Source organism: Ostrea edulis, chromosome 10 (genome assembly GCF_947568905.1).
Source record: "Ostrea edulis chromosome 10, xbOstEdul1.1, whole genome shotgun sequence".
In the NCBI taxonomy this organism is placed as follows: domain Eukaryota; kingdom Metazoa; phylum Mollusca; class Bivalvia; order Ostreida; family Ostreidae; genus Ostrea; species Ostrea edulis.
The window spans coordinates 26,140,706-26,157,182 of NC_079173.1; the positions used below are offsets into that span (position 1 = coordinate 26,140,706).

At 37.7% G+C, this 16,477-nt stretch overlaps 1 protein-coding gene across 2 annotated transcripts in view; it reads left to right on the forward strand.

Annotated features, from left to right (window-relative positions):
- Positions 1-6,321: 6,321 nt before the first annotated feature.
- The window catches only part of LOC125665319 (serine/arginine repetitive matrix protein 2-like), an 11,010-nt gene continuing 854 nt past the window's right edge, over positions 6,322-16,477 (forward strand). The window contains exons 1-5 of one of the 2 annotated variants that reach the window (XM_056152349.1): positions 6,322-6,425; positions 9,372-9,498; positions 10,676-10,720; positions 11,304-11,357; positions 11,600-16,477. The exon at positions 11,600-16,477 is cut by the window's right edge and continues 259 nt beyond it. In XM_056152349.1, the coding sequence (XP_056008324.1) occupies positions 9,372-9,498; positions 10,676-10,720; positions 11,304-11,357; positions 11,600-16,477 (5,104 nt within the window). In that variant the 5' untranslated portion in view covers positions 6,322-6,425. The remainder of the gene's footprint in view (positions 6,426-9,371; positions 9,499-10,675; positions 10,721-11,303; positions 11,358-11,599) is intronic. The other variant, XM_056152350.1, reaches the window with a different exon arrangement.

Genomic DNA, 16,477 nt, shown 5'->3' on the forward strand with positions numbered 1-16,477 from the left:
GTTAAATATGCCACAGCTTGAAATATCTATATACATGTGTATTTTGGTTATTGCTTTGTTTAACATCCGGGACGTGAAAATCAGGGTTATAGCCAGTCCGGCAAATTATATCGTCATCATCACGTGACATAGATACAGCTGTACCTCGTACTGTACCGTGTGTCTTGTCATTGTAAAGGTGTAACAAAACACTTAACGATATTTTGCAGCAATATTGTATCTCTATTTTTGATGTTTTAAAAACGTCCGAGTATAACTTTTTAGATTCAAACTTTTTCAAAAAGGTTACCCCCCCCCCCTTTCTATGGAAATATATTTTTAGCTTTTAATAGATCCAAAAAGCCACTGGACATAAAAACTTTAAAGAGAGATGAGTTCCTTTGCCAGTTTATATGGAGCAACAAACTCTTTCAATACGAAAACTCTATTGTTTTTGAAAATTGGATACAGAGTGGAATTTTATAAATTAAAGTTATTTTTGATGAACATGGTGAAATGCATACTATAATGTACTTTACAGATAAATTGAGAAAGAAAAATAACATTTTTTGTGAATAAATAAAAGCATTTCTATAATCGCACGTACGAAACTTAATGTTACTCTTAAAATATAGATATTTTCTACACGCAGAACAAAAATTCTATAATAAAAAGGCAATTAAAATTTGTAAAGAAAAATGTGACTGTAATTATTCAAATTACATTAATATAAAACCTGATGTGATGTTCATTTTTTGCTCAAGAATAATGTTGTAAAATCAACTAAAAATGTTAAATAAATCTGCAATTTCAAAAACCATTGTATGAAAACAGATGGGAAAAAATGTTTTAATATAAGTTATTCTAGTTGGGAAAATGTATATATCACAAAACGTAAAGAAATGTATGAAAAAAAAGAATATCAGAATTTAACTATAAGCTACTTAATGGTACTTTGAACAATAATGTAGATGTAAGTAAATGGAACAGAGATGTGTTTCCATCACGTGAACTTTGGAATGTAGATGAAGACATAAAACATCTTTTGTAGAAATGCAAAATTGATAAGAATATTTGGGAGAAAATCAGCTCCTTTTTGAAGTTTGAAATTACATAGCAAACTATTGCACTCGGATATTATACAATGGAATCAGCGGGAAAAAATCCAATCTTTTTCAATAACTTAAAACTTAAGTTAAATTTAATATAATATCCTTTATAGGTTTTCCTATATATGAATATAAAATGAAATGCAGATTACAGAAGTATATTGGAGCAAGATTTCCTGCATAAGCTTAAAAATGAACTTCTGATTCAGAATATGGTAGTTGCCAACATTGGAAAGAGTAGAAGAGACTTTTTAAGAATGTAGGAAAGTATATTTAAATGAATACATGTATACATGTATTCTAATAGATCTGCATTATGAAATGAATTTTTGATATACACTGTAAAATGATTATTATGATGTATGCATAATTTTCTGATGCATGATATGCATTATGAAATGCATTACGATCATTATGATGTGTATTTGCATTATATGAAATGAATTTTTCTCATTTTTCTGATGTATGATATGCATTATGATTGTTATGATGTATGTATGCATTATATGAAATGAGCATATTAATAAAGATAAAAAAAAAATGTCTTGCCATATTATTCTATTTATAAACTATAAGATACATTAAGCACATTTCTGAAGCCTGTTTGGTTCTGCAATCTATTGAAACTAAAAATCTAATAATATTCATCTTTGCTTCATTTGCATATCATTATGATGTACTTCGACATTTAATAAATCAATTTAGCTTCTTCAAAGGAAATTACCTTGTAAGCATGGGCGGATTTACCATTTTGATTTCGAGGGGCGTGGGGGAAATCTGAGAGACAAGGGGTTTGTTGGTCGCTTCTAGGTCTCCAGTTTGCCCTGATGGGGGCCTAAAGGGCATTGCCGGGGACTTCCAGATTTTGGTTGGTTGTCGTCCGTCGTCGTCCACCGTCCGTTAACAATTGAACATGTTAAACTTCTTTTTGATAACTAACGTTCCCATTCTTTTCAAATTTGGTATGAAGCATCAATAGGACAAGGGAGACATAAATTGTAGCTTTCAGGACGCTTGCACCTCTGGGGCCGGGGGACAGGGCAAAGACTGTCAATAATTGACCAATTTTCAAACATCTTCTTCTCTACAATAGCACATGTGTAAGAAATACTAGATGCATAGCGATGTAGAGCAAAAAAAGTCTCTACCAAAATTGTAAATTTCATGATCCACGGGGTAAGAGTTTTGACCCCAGGGCGGGGCCAAACTTGGTACACAGCGTTTATGTTAAATAGCATCTTCTTTAGTGTTATTGATACTAAATTTAAACTAAATAGATGTTTAGAAAGAGCTGGTAGTCCTTTACGAAAATTGTAAATTTGATAATCTCAGTGATAAGGGTTTTGGTATCAGGGTGGGGCCATAATGGCCAGTTATTAAATATGTGAACAATAGAACATTCTTAACTTCCTTCCTCTTGGTAAAGTTCTACTCGTAGTATTCCAATTCTTTTCAAATTTGGTATGAAGCATCTTTGGGACAAAGGAGACATGAATTGTAAAATTCAGGATTCTGGCACTCCTGGGGCCTAAGGGGCGGACAAAAACTACAGAAAAGTGACAAATTTTCAAAAACCTTCTTCTCTACAACAGGACATGTGTAAAGAAAACTAAATGCATATACATTGTATAGTGTTGTAGAGCAGAACTGTTTCTACTCAAATTGAAATTTCATGACCCCCGGGGTAGAGGTTCTGACCTCAGGGCGGGGCCATATGTGTAAAACATTTGAATAACATCTTCTTTAATGCTATTGATACTAAATTAAAACTAAAAAGATATTTAGAAAGAGCTGGTAATCCTTTACCAAAATTGTAAATTTGATGATCCCAGGAGCAGGGGTTTTTGGTATCAGGGTGGGGCCATAATGGCCAGTTATTAATTAAACGTGTTCATAATATAACATTTATAGCTTATTCTTGATGATTACAATTCCAATTCTTTTCAAATTTGAAGGTTCTGACCCTAGGGCGGTGCTAAACTTGGTACATAACATTTACGTTTAAACATTTAAATGGCATATTCTTTAGTACAGTTGTGGTTTGCGACGATGGTAAACGTTTTGATTGGTATTGACGTTTTGGTTGATATTCACTTGACATTTTGGTTGATATTCACTTGACGTTTACTTGACATTTACATGACATTTTGGTTGATATCTACTTGACATTTTGGTTGATATCTACTTGACATTTTGGTTGATATTCACTTGACGTTTTGGTTGACATTTACATGACATTTTGGTTGATATATCTACTTGACATTTTGGTTGATATTCACTTTACGTTTTGTGGGACATTTACTTGAAATTTTGGTTGATATTCACTTTACGTTTTGGTTGATAGCCACTTGACGTTTTAGTAGGTAATCTCATGACGTTTTATACATTGATGAATCGGATTTTGTAGATAATCGTGTTTGGTCAAAATAAGAATTCAATGTACATACCTACATATTGTTATTGAGAAACAAGATACTCATACCTACATATTTATAAGTGACCTACATGCACGACTACTCTTCAACTGACTGCACAGTCAAGGTGATAATCATTCTTAATTAATCAATAAAAATAATTGTTTTTTTCTGCCCCTTAGTACAAAAAAGGTAAATTATGTCATTATGCACATTGACAAAAATAAGTCGCATATCAATATAATTATTTTTGCATGTTTACACAAATTATCTTGCATGTTGACACAAATTATCTTGCATGTTGACACAAATTATCTTCCATGTTGACTTTTTTTCTTTTAAAACAAAAAATACATGTACTGTATTTTCTCTATATGATTGGGATCTTAGTTAACTTTTCCATAGATCATAAGTCCACAATTTCAGAAGTCTTCACGCTCTTCAATACCAAACATGCAGTATTTTATCACAATGCGTCAAAGTATGGAGAATAAAAGCACGTTGTCCCTCTCTTGTCTATTTAGCTCCACCCTGGGGCCTGATTGTCGAAGAGGACTACATGCTTTTCATAATCATACATCTCCACAACATACAGAAGTGCATCTCAGTATATACGCATGCATAGGCGGATCCAGGAATTGGTGAAAGGGGGGAGGGTCTAGCACTTGATCCTTTACGTATTTTTCACACCCTCCACCCCTACCCCCATTTACCACTTTGCTGGTGTGTATAACATCTTAGATCGTGTGACAGCCTTTTTCAAAAATGAAAATGCTTACAGTATAGTTTATTTATTACTTGTTTCCAAAGCTATACTTATTCCAATCTCCATACTCATACCTTATTTCGCAAGGGAAAAAAAGGAGAGAAAAAAACTGATTAAAGATTACTCCCAGTATGCCGGGGGGGGGGGGGGGGGGGGGGGTTACAAACAAACAGGTAGAACCCCAGAAGCTCTGGGGTAACTTGTGCAAAATCCTGCATTCTGAGCATTTCCTGGCACTTCTTTTTCACTTCCAAATTGTCTACTTCTTAAACAAAACTTTTATGTTACATATACTATTTATAATTTAAGAATTTTTATGTGATATTTGTATCGGAGGAAAATATCGTAAATATATATCAGTGGTCTTATTTATCGTAGAATCAAATGATATACTGCTGGTGTTGCTAAATTTGAGTGACGTAAGTATCCATCTTTTATATCATGAATCGTTAAAATTGAATACCTCTTACACTTTTGGGTCCCTTTGGATCTGCCCTTGACATGTATACCCATTTAGACTCCGCCCTAGAGTCTGAACTCCCGGTCTTTTGCAGGGGTCGTAGATTTCAGGGTTTTTGGTAGAGGGCTGCATGGTATTCACAAACACGTGATTATAAATGATTTTCAAGTTGTTATGGGGTAAAGGGAACTTTTAAACAGAATTGATGCATTGCTACTTTATGAACTTATCATGAAGCGTAAGGCTTCATCCTAGTACACCAGAACCCCTGACCCAAGGGCCACCAATTTCACAATCCTGGTACAGGCACCCTTGCTCATCGTGACTATAAACACACAGTTTGTCGACAAGATGACTCTGAGTAAGATAGATCTTTAAAAGATTACATTATTTTCTAAGGTTTTGACTCCCACCCCCAGCACAGGATCCCATGATCCAGGGGTCATGAATTTCACAATTTTTATAGAAAGATTTTTCTTCATCATTATCATTACTCACCTGATCAAGATATATATAGGGCTCACGGCGGGTGTGACCGGTCGGCAGGGGATGCTTACTCCTCATAAACACCACCTCTGGTATATCCAGGGGTCCGTGTTTGCCCAACTGTCTATTTTGTATTGCTTATAGGAGTTGTGAGATCGATGGCTGTTTGTTATATATATATATATATATATATATATATATATATATATATATATATATACACTTTTTGTTTAATGTCCAAGTTGTTTAGTTGGTTGTATTTTTTCACTCATAGGAGAAAATAAAAGAAATAACACATTTTCACTACATGTAAATGAGCCACACGGCCCCACCGTAACACCCAACATCCCGGCCCGACCCTAGGCTGAAGCCATTCAGATTCCACATTTGTTTTACAATGTTGGGGTTCTGGAACTTTGTATTGTAACAGAATATACATCGTCGCACGGGAGCGTACATGTACGTTTCAGTCGTGGGGTGCGACGATGCAGAATATAATGAACTCGGATTGTTACGTTGCATGCTAGAAAGAAAAGCTGACTAAATTTTTTTTTTAAATTGGTAATATATTTTATTGCATACAAGCTAGCAAATAATATATATAAAGGAGACAGGAAAAGGGGTTATTTCATGGAAATCGTATGGTCGAGTGTGATCCGAATAGCAGAATGACAAATATTTGTCTCTATATGTCCAAATGCTAACAAGAAGAAAAAAAGTCAAATTTGTTCACTTGATTCGGAAAAAAAATGGTTGTAGAAAGGAAATTAACACACACACACACACACACACACACACACACACACACACACACACACACACACACACACACACATATATATATATATATCGATACCTATTTTCAAATAAATGAATTGAAGATAAATATAATTGTAACCTAGGTTCAAATGATTTACACCTATCTCTACCTTTAATTCAAGTAGAGATGGGTTGAATCGAATTTACATATACCTATCTCTGACTCTTAAAAGATTGAGAGAGAGAGAGAGAGAGAGAGAGAGAGAGAGAGAGAGAGAGAGAGAGAGTTTCGGCTTTGTGTCGTACGACATTTATCGTTTGTATCAGATCACGCGAGATCTCGTTTCTAGAATTATTTCCCTTTACTGAACATGCGAGATCTACGTTTCAGTGAAGAATAGGCCAAAATATATTTGTTTCTAAACATTGATTAGTCGACGGAAAGAGTGAAAGTACGTATCAAACCGATGAACATATTCCCTTATGATTTATTTACACGCTACAACAATCCATTTATAGTGTGTAAGGCATGTCAAGTGAAGTCTAGCGCGTATAGCGTATGAGGTCATGGGACCCACGGCTCCCAGAAAATTAAACTGTTTAACAGTTAACTACATATATAGGCCTATATACCAACTGTAATGTTATTACTCTTGGAAAGTTTCAGCAACAATGCTTGTATAGTATGTTATTTTAAAGGTTGGAGTTTCGGATATATGCATGCTAATTTTATATTAGGATATTAATTATGTGATTTTGCAAAAGAATGGGCATCTAATTCATGTTATAAAACTGAGTGCTTGTAATTAGTAAATGTATATTTATACCTGCTCTATTTATTTGATAAATACATGGGGGAATTTCAGGCAAATACAGGGTCCTCTGTTTACAGGTATAATTTTGAATAATTCAATTCTTATTGTATGATAGTTTCTGACTGCAATAGCATTGTTAAAGTTTTATACCTTCTATACATGTCCTTGTGGTTGCATTCGAATTTATGCCATTTTGACCAAAATTTTTAGATTCGATGGGTATGGTTTAATTTTTCATCAGTTTGCTATGTTTTCCTTTTAAACATGTATATATGTGGTACCTATAGGGCAACTGCTCTATTCAGGGCCGTAAATTAACCTTCAATTTGGAGGAGGCAGGAAATTAGGCGGGGGTCTGGGGGCCGCCCAGACCCCAGACGCTGAGCACATTTTGTGCACGCTGAACACGTTTTGTGCAAAATCCTTGATTCTAGGGCCTTCTAAGATGTAATCCGAGATTCCTCTGACTCTTAACCCCGCTTTTATTTTGTGACTTCTGCGGGGGAGAGTCAGAGCGGACTCCATATTGGAAAGTGGGAATTCAGCGACACCAGCTGGTGTCGCTGCTTTACCTACCTTTTACAACTTTATTTCGCGGACCCATCTTCCAAGACGCGAGGATTCAGTTATCGGAAGATTATTCTACAAATACATCATGATTAATACGATGCTATCGCCGTTTAAACGATGGAATTTTGTGTTTACATGTGCTGACGGCATGCGCAAAGAAATCAAATGGCGAGACGGCGACCTAATTCAAGTGATGCTCCATTTGGTGGTGTTAGGGCCGTTTAAACGGCGATAGCATCGTATTAATCATGATCTATTCATAGATTTATCTTCCGTTAACTGAATTCTCACGTCTTGGAAGATAGATCCGCGAAATAAAGTTGTAAGAGGTAGGTAAAGCAGCGACACCAGCTGGTGTCGCTGAATTCCCACTTTTCAATATGGAGTCCGCTCTGACTCTCCCCCGCACATGTCAAATATAAAAGCGGGGGTAAGAGTCAGAGGAATCTCGGATTATCTAAGATGTTACTTGACTAACTCATTCTAAAAGAAAGATTTGGAATGCTTTTTAAGGGAGGTATCATGTTCTTAGTTATTGGAAACAACATAAATTCTAATGAACTTTAAATTTTAATTTTTTTTGGCTCAAAAGTTGGAGGAGGCAGCTGCCTCCTCCGCCTCCATGTAATTTACGGCCCTGCTATTCCCTTGTCCGTGGGAGAGCTTCTTTCACTATTAAGGGGCACATTTTACAAAAGAACTTACGACTTATGACAAACTTAACATATTGGAATTTTCCGGTTTATTGTAAGTTCATTCATTTCAAATGCAAAATATTTCTTTAAAATGTTGAAAATTAAGCCTTGGAAAAGTTTTACTTTTTTCACTTAGAATAATAACTGTGTATAATTAAAATTTAAAGCAATACAAGCTGTAACTGACGGTAAATAAATCAAAAATAAAAGAACAAATAGTCAACATATATGTGATTTAATATATATAACTTAACAGAATCAGAGTGAATCTGAAGCAATAAACCCATCAAATTAGCAAAATATGTTAATTCATGAATCATTGTCATCCTGTCAGTAATTCCTGCTCGTAACCCCCGATGTGCATTGACCTTGGAGTTCACCAGTTCGGAAAAAGCGAAAGAGAGGCACTGAGCATGTGTTAGATTTGTAAACAGTTTAACATGCCAATTTTATAGAAAATTCACAATCAAAATTTCATTTGAGTGGCACATTTGCGTAATTATTACCTTTTTAAACTTGCATAGTATTTCTAGTCATTCATGAAACAACATGATATTTTTAAACAAACGACACGTGTAGTTACTCGCGTCAGTTTCCGTCTTTGTATATGGCCTCGGTCTCAGCAACCCGATTATGTTCGGCAATCATTGTTCCTATGTCCGTGCATACGACACGATGGCGGTTTATACGAAACGCTCATTGTAGGTATGCTCTCAAACAATATTCCCTTGTTTATTTGGCAGAATTTTTCTTCAGATCTTTGGGATTATATTAGTTATACTGGTAGGTGTTATTTGGTGAATAATTGGATAGTTGAAAAAATACCGTCAGTTACAGCTTGTATTGCTTTAAGACTTGCGACTTTGCCGTAAATTGTTATAAGGTTTGTAAAATCATAATCTTTAAGAAGAGGTAACAATGGTCCTAGTTTGTTGTTCTTTATATACTTTACGATTTGATAATAAAAATAGTGACTCAGGAATTAAAATTTGAGTACCTTGATTCTGTTCTGCCCCAGTCTTCTCCCCTGAGAGCTACAATTCACAGCTAATGTATGACCTGATAATAAAAGTAGTGACTCGGGGATGAAAATTCGGGTACCTTGGCTCTGTTCTACCCCAAATTTCTCCGCTGAGGGCTACAGTTCTCTGCTAATGTACGACCCAATAAAGAAATAGTTTGGGTGCCTAGTTCTGTCCCAATTTTTCTTCAGACCACCTCGAGAGAATAAGATGCCACCGAAGGTGACCCCACCACACAGAGAATTGTAGAACAGTTCTAATTAGATTAATGAACATGGACTTTGTTTTTTATTCAGATGTCATCAAGGAATGTGACGGTAATTACACCTGGTAGCAGACCCAGGGAGAACGTGATGAAATTCTCGCACCATTCTGGCTCCCAATATAAACGGAAGAAGAGAATATTGCGGAATGTTGTAATGGGTAAGCATTCACGCATACAATAGTGCAATTCTTTTTGCTTTTGTTATCTCTTCCACCTCTGTTGAATGTTGTAATGGGTAAACTTTCACAAGTATATTAGTTTGATTCTTTTTGCTTGCACTATTCTCCCCCCCCCCCCCCCCCCCCCCCCCCCCTCTGTCATGTCTGTACAGTCATGTGACAAAAGTGAGTTCCCAAAGATTTTCTCTAATATTTCAAATTCATACAAAACCATCTTCTTTCAAAGGCTTCTTTTGAAAACAATGTCTTATACCATGTATACATTTGGAGAGATATTGCATTCCAATTTAATCACAAAGTTGAAATTTATTATTTGAAAGTTAGAATTATAAATGATTGAGTACTCCAACATTGAAAACCACCATTTATTCTTTCATTCTATTTCACAATTTGTGAATTAGAATGAAACAATAACCCGTGCTTTGTGACAATGTAAGTACTCATGAAATCAAGGTTGTGTTTTCTATGTCATATCTCCACAATAGGTTTAGTTATTTGAAGATTGCAAAGACTCATTAGAAGATGCTGTAAACATTTCTGTGATCGGTGCTTTTCATTTCCGTAATTAAGATTGAACCAGAAATAAGAAAATAATAGATTTGTATAAAATGTGTCGGGAATAGAGGTGCAACAATCCAACGGTGCACTGAGTCACTGGTGCATCGTGATTTTTTTTTTTCAACAGTATTTTATTCGTGGAAATACATACATAAATGGGATTAGGCAGCAGGCACAATGCCTATATAAGCCCTTCCCATTCATATAGGTGCATCTTGATCCTCATCTTGGTGATATACGGATGGATACACATGTCTAATGACGATACTCAACATGGCATTTTTTATATTCATAAATTTGGATGAAATACGTAGGAAAATAAGAAAATGATAGTTTTTTCTGATATTCGTAGGGACATTTTCTTTGAGATTCATTTTCTCCTTAGGCGGATACACATTCCAGAAATCTTTGATATTACATTTTTGTTCTAAATGTATGTATGTATAGATTGGTTATATTGCAGTCACTGCTTTTTAAGTTTTGCAGCGTTTAATCTAATGATGCCGATCTTTATAAGTTTTGCAGTGTTTAATCTAATGATGCCGATCTTTATAAGTTTTGCAGCGTTTAATCTAATGATGCCGATCTTTATAAACAGATTCTGAATCTGGAGAGGGCTGTTCAAAGAAAAGTCGCATTGCAGGTATGATATTTGAATTGCTGTGATTTCTTTCTGTACATCCACCATAGATGGGTTGTATTATGGTATGGCACACTGTGTTTGTCTGTCTATCTGTCTGTAAGTACATGTACCACGTGGATGAGATCACCAAAAAAATAATTCTATGGCCTAGAGTGTATTTTACAAAAGACCATACGACCAATTTTACATACTGGAATTTTCTCATAAATTTATTGGAAGATCATTCATTCCAATGTAGAATTTGAGAAAAAAAGAATGCTGAAAATTATGTCTCAGAAACGTTTTGATTTTTTCATTTAAACTGATAACTGTGTAATACAGTTCAAAACTTGCGACTTTGTCGTAAGTTGTTTTGTAAAATGGGCCTCAGGATCATATCATCCATCTTGGTACACTTGTTCTCCATAATCAGACGAAGAAGCATATTGTTTTTTTTAAGATCATAGGTGAAAGATCAAGGTTAAAACTTGCATGGTATCTTTTTTTTTAACCAAAGGTGAAAGGACTTCAATATTTTACATAGCCTTGAACTTTGACTTACTTTCAAAATAAAAACTAACATTGGCTATTTTATCTCTTTCAGATTCTGCTGAAGACAGTTCGATTTCTCTAAATCCGAAGGAGGCAGACTTAACAGGTTAGATATTTTAAAGTCAATGTGATGCAGAGTGGTCTGAAAGTATGTCTGCCAGAGATGGACCTGTGGAAAGTGATTGTACATTTATGATACAGTCTGTAGAAATCGTTCGAGTGTTCAGTGTATTAGTGTCAGATTTTTTCAAAAACTCCTGATAATGCATGCTATAAGAAAAAATTTTTTCATGATCAAAATCATTACAATAATAGAAAATAATCTTGTTTATTTCAAACTTTTGCCAGCAACAGATGCGTCAATGTCACCAACATCCAAATCTCAGAAAATGCCAACACCCAGTTTTCAGAGTAAACTGCCATCAGAGTCTGAGAGACCATTATCACCCAGATCTGATCCAGCATCTTCACTCAAATCTGAGATAACAGCACAACCTCAATCTCAAAGAACACCATCACCCAGATCTCGGAGAACACAACAGACTTCCCAATCACCTTCTTATAGGCGCAGGACTTCCGGATCACCTTCTTATAGACGTAGGAATTCCCGATCACCTTCATATAGGCGTAGGACTTCCCGATCACCTTCATATAGACGTAGGAATTTCGGATCACCTTCATATAGACGAAGGAATTCCCGATCACCTTCATATAGGCGTAGGACTTCCCGATCACCTTCATATAGACGTAGGAATTCCCGATCACCTTCATATAGACGTAGGAATTCTCAATCACCTTATTATGGGCGTAAAACATACCGATCACCTTCGTATAGACGTATGACTTCCCGATCACCTTTGTATAGACGCAAGACTTCACGATCACCTTTGTATAGGCGTAGGAATTCCCGCTCACCTTCATACAGGCGTAGGAATTCCCGCTCACCTTCATACAGGCGTAGGAATTCCCGATCACCTTCATACAGCCGCAGGAATTCCCGATCATATTTACATAGGCATAAAGATTCCCCATCACATTCATATAGGCGTAAGACTTCCCGATCACATTCATATAGGTATCAGAGTTCCCGATCACCTTCATGTAGGTGTAAGAATTGCTTAGGCAGGACCCAATTACCATCAAATAGGCATAAGAATTCCCAATCACCGTCAAATAGGCATAAGAATCCCCAATCACCGTCAAATAGGCATAAGAATTCACCACCACCATCAAATACGCGCAAGAATTCCCAATCACCGTCAGTTAGGCATAAGAATTCCCAATCACTGTCAAATAGGTGCAAAAATTCCCAATCACCGTCAAATAGGCATAAGAATCCCCAATCACCGTCAAATAGGCATAAGAATTCACCACCACCATCAAATACGCGCAAGAATTCCCAATCACCGTCAGTTAGGCATAAGAATTCCCAATCACCTTCAAATGGGCGCAAGAATTCCCAAACACCGTCAAATAGGCGCAAAAATTCCCAATCACCGTCAAATGGGCGCAAGAATTCCCAAACACCGTCAAATAGGCGCAAAAATTCCCAATCACCGTCAAATAGGCAGAAGAATTCCCAGTCACCTTCAAATAGGCGCAAGAATTCCCAATCACCTTCAAATAGGCGCAAGAATTCCCAATCACCGTCAAATAGGTGCAAAAATTCCCAATCACCATCAAATAGGCGCAAGAATTCCCAATCACCATCAAATAGGTGCAAAAATTCTCAATCACCATCAAATAGGCGAAAGAATTCCCAATCACCATCAAATAGGTGCAAACATTCCCAATCGCCATCAAATAGGAGTAAAAACTCCCAATCACCATCAAATAAGGGCAAGAATTCCCAATCACTGTCAGATAGGCATGAGAATTCTGATTCATTATCAGATAGGCATAGGAATTGTCAATCACCATCAAATAGGCGGAAGAATTCCCAATCACCTTCATACAGGAGTAGGAATTCCCGATCACCTTCATACAGGCGTAGGAATTCCCAATCACCTTCATACAGGCATAGGAATTCCCGATCACCTTCATACAGGTGTAGGAATTCCCGGTCATATTCACGTAGACATAAAATTTCCCCATCACATTCATATAGGCATAAAAATTCCCCATCACATTCATATAGGCACAAGAATTCCAGATCACATTCATATAGGCGTAAGAATTCCCGATCACCTTCGTGCAGGTGTAAAGATTGCCTTAGCAGGACCCAATTACCATCAAATAGGCATAAAAATTCTCAATCACCGTCAGATAGGCACAAGAATTCCCAATCAATGTCAGATAGGCGCAAGAATTCCCAATCACCGTCAAATAGGCACAAAAATTCCCAATCACCGTCAAATAGGCATAAGAATTCTCAATCACCATCAAATAGGCGCAAAAATTCCCATTCACCATCAAATAAGCGCAAGAATTCTCAATCACCGTCAAATAGGCACAAAAATTCCCAATCACCGTCAAATAGGCGCAAAAATTCCTATTCACCGTCAAATAGGCGCAAAAATTCCCATTCACCGTCAAATAAGCGCAAGAATTCTCAATCACCGTCAAACAGGCACAAAAATTCTCAATCACCGTCAAATAGGCGCAAGAATTCTCAATCACCGTCAAATAGGCGCAAGAATTCTCAATCACCGTCAAATAGGCGCAAGAATTCCCAATCACCGTCAAATAGACGCAAAAATTCCCAATCACCTGCAGATAGGCGCAAGAATTCCCAGTCGCCATCAGATAGGCGCAAGAATTCCCAATCACCGTCAAATAGGCGCAAAAATTCCCAATCACCGGCAGATAGGCGCAAATATTCCCAATCACCATCAAATAGGTGCAAGAATTCCCAATCACCATCAAGTAGGCACAGAAATTCCCAATCACCATCAAATAGGTGCAAGAATTCCCAATCACCATCAAATAGGTGCAAGAATTCCCAATCATCAGCAGATAGGCATGAGAATTCTAAATTGCCATCAGACCGGCGTAGGAATTCTCCATCGCCATCAGATAGGCATAAGAATTCCCGAAGCAGGTCCCCATCATTATGTAGATATAAGAGTTACCAGACCATGTCAACTTCATATGGGCATCATAATGCGTGCACTAGGTCCCAAACACATTCACATAGGCATGCATCTCGATCTCCATATAGGGAAAAGAATTCTTACAAAAGGTCACAATCACCTATTTATAGGTGTGAGAATTCCCACAGGAGGTCTCGATCACTGTCACATAGGCGTAACATTACTCAAAGGTCACGATCACCCTTTCATAGATCTGAGAATTTCCATAGGAGGTCTCGATCAATTTCATGTAGGCGTAATATTTCCCGAAGGTCACGATCACTTTCATACAGGAGTAAGAATTCCCATAGCAGGTGTCAATCACATTCGAATAGACGTAACTTTGCCCCCAGTAGGTCTCCATCACCTTCCTATAGGCGTAACATTTCCCACAGAAGGTTCCGATCACATTCATATAGACATAATATATCTCATAGCAGGTCCCGATCACCTTCGTATAGGCGTAATATTTCCCACAGGAGATCCCGATCACCTTCATATAGACGTAACCTTTCCCACAGAATGTCCCGGCCACCTTCGTATAGGCGTAACATTTCCCATGGTAGGTCTCGATCACCTTTACATAGACATAGAATTTCTCATGGAAGGTCCCAATCACCTTTGTATAGACATAAAATTTCCCTTGGAAGGTCGCGATCACCTTCACGTGGACGTAAAATTTCCCCCAGAAGGTCGCGATCACTTTCACCTGGACGTAAAATTTCCCCCAGAAGGTCTCGATCACTTTCACCTGGACGTAAAATTTCCCCCAGAAGGTCGCGATCACTTTCACCTGGACGTAAAATTTCCCATGGAAGGTCGCGATCACTTTCACCTGGACATAAAATTTCCCCCAGAACTTCCCGATCACTTTCACCTGGACGTAAAATTTCCCATGGAAGGTCCCAATCACCGTCACATGGACGTAAAATTTCCCACGGAAGGTCACGATCACCTTCACGTGGACGTAAAATTTCCCATGGAAGGTCACGATCAACTTCACCTGGACGTAAAATTTCCCCCAGAAGGTCCCGATCACTTTCACCTGGACGTAAAATTTCCCACAGAAGGTCACAATCACCTTCACCTGGACGTAAAATTTCCCACGGAAGGTCACAATCAACTTCACCTGGACGTAGAATTTTCCCCAGAAGGTCCCGATCACCTTCACCTAGATGTAAAATTTCCCCCAGAAGGTCCCGATCACTTTCACCTGGACGTAAAATTTCCCATGGAAAGTCCCGATCACCTTCACATGGACGTAAGATTTCCCATGGAAAGTCCCGATCAACTTCACCTGGACGTAAAATTTCCCCCAGAAGGTCCCGATCACTTTCACATGGACGTAAAATTTCCCACGAAAAGTCACGATCACCTACACATGGACGTAAGATTTCCCATGGAAAGTCCCGATCAACTTCACCTGGACGTAAAATTTTTCCCAGAATGTCCCGATCACCTTCACATGGGCGTAAAATTTCCCACGGAAGGTCACGATCACCTTCACCTGGACGTAAAATTTCCCCCAGAAGGTCCCGATCAACTTCACCTGGACGTAAAATTTTCCCCAGAAGGTCCCGATCACTTTCACATGGACGTAAAATTTCCCACGGAAGGTCACGATCACCTACACATGGACGTAAGATTTCCCATGGAAAGTCCCGATCAACTTCACCTGGACGTAAAATTTTTCTTAGAAGGTCCCGATCACCTTCACATGGATGTAAAATTTCCCCCAGAAGGTCCCGATCAACTTCACCTGGACGTAAAATTTTTCCCAGAAGGTCCCGATCACTTTCACATGGACGTAAAATTTCCCACGGAAGGTCACGATCACCTTCACCTGGACGTAAAATTTCCCCCAGAAGGTCCCGATCAACTTCACCTGGACGTAAAATTTTCCCCAGAAGGTCCCGATCATTTTCACCTGGACATAAGATTTTCCATAGAAGGTCACGATCACCTTCACATGGACGTAAAATTTCCCATGGAAGGTCACGATCACCTTCACCTGGACGTAAAATTTCCCATGGAAGGTCCCGATCAACTTCACATAGACGTAAATTTTCCCATGGAAGGTCCCAATCACCTTCACATAGACATAAAATTTCCCATGGAAGGTCTCGTTCACCTTCATACAGGCATAGCATTTCCC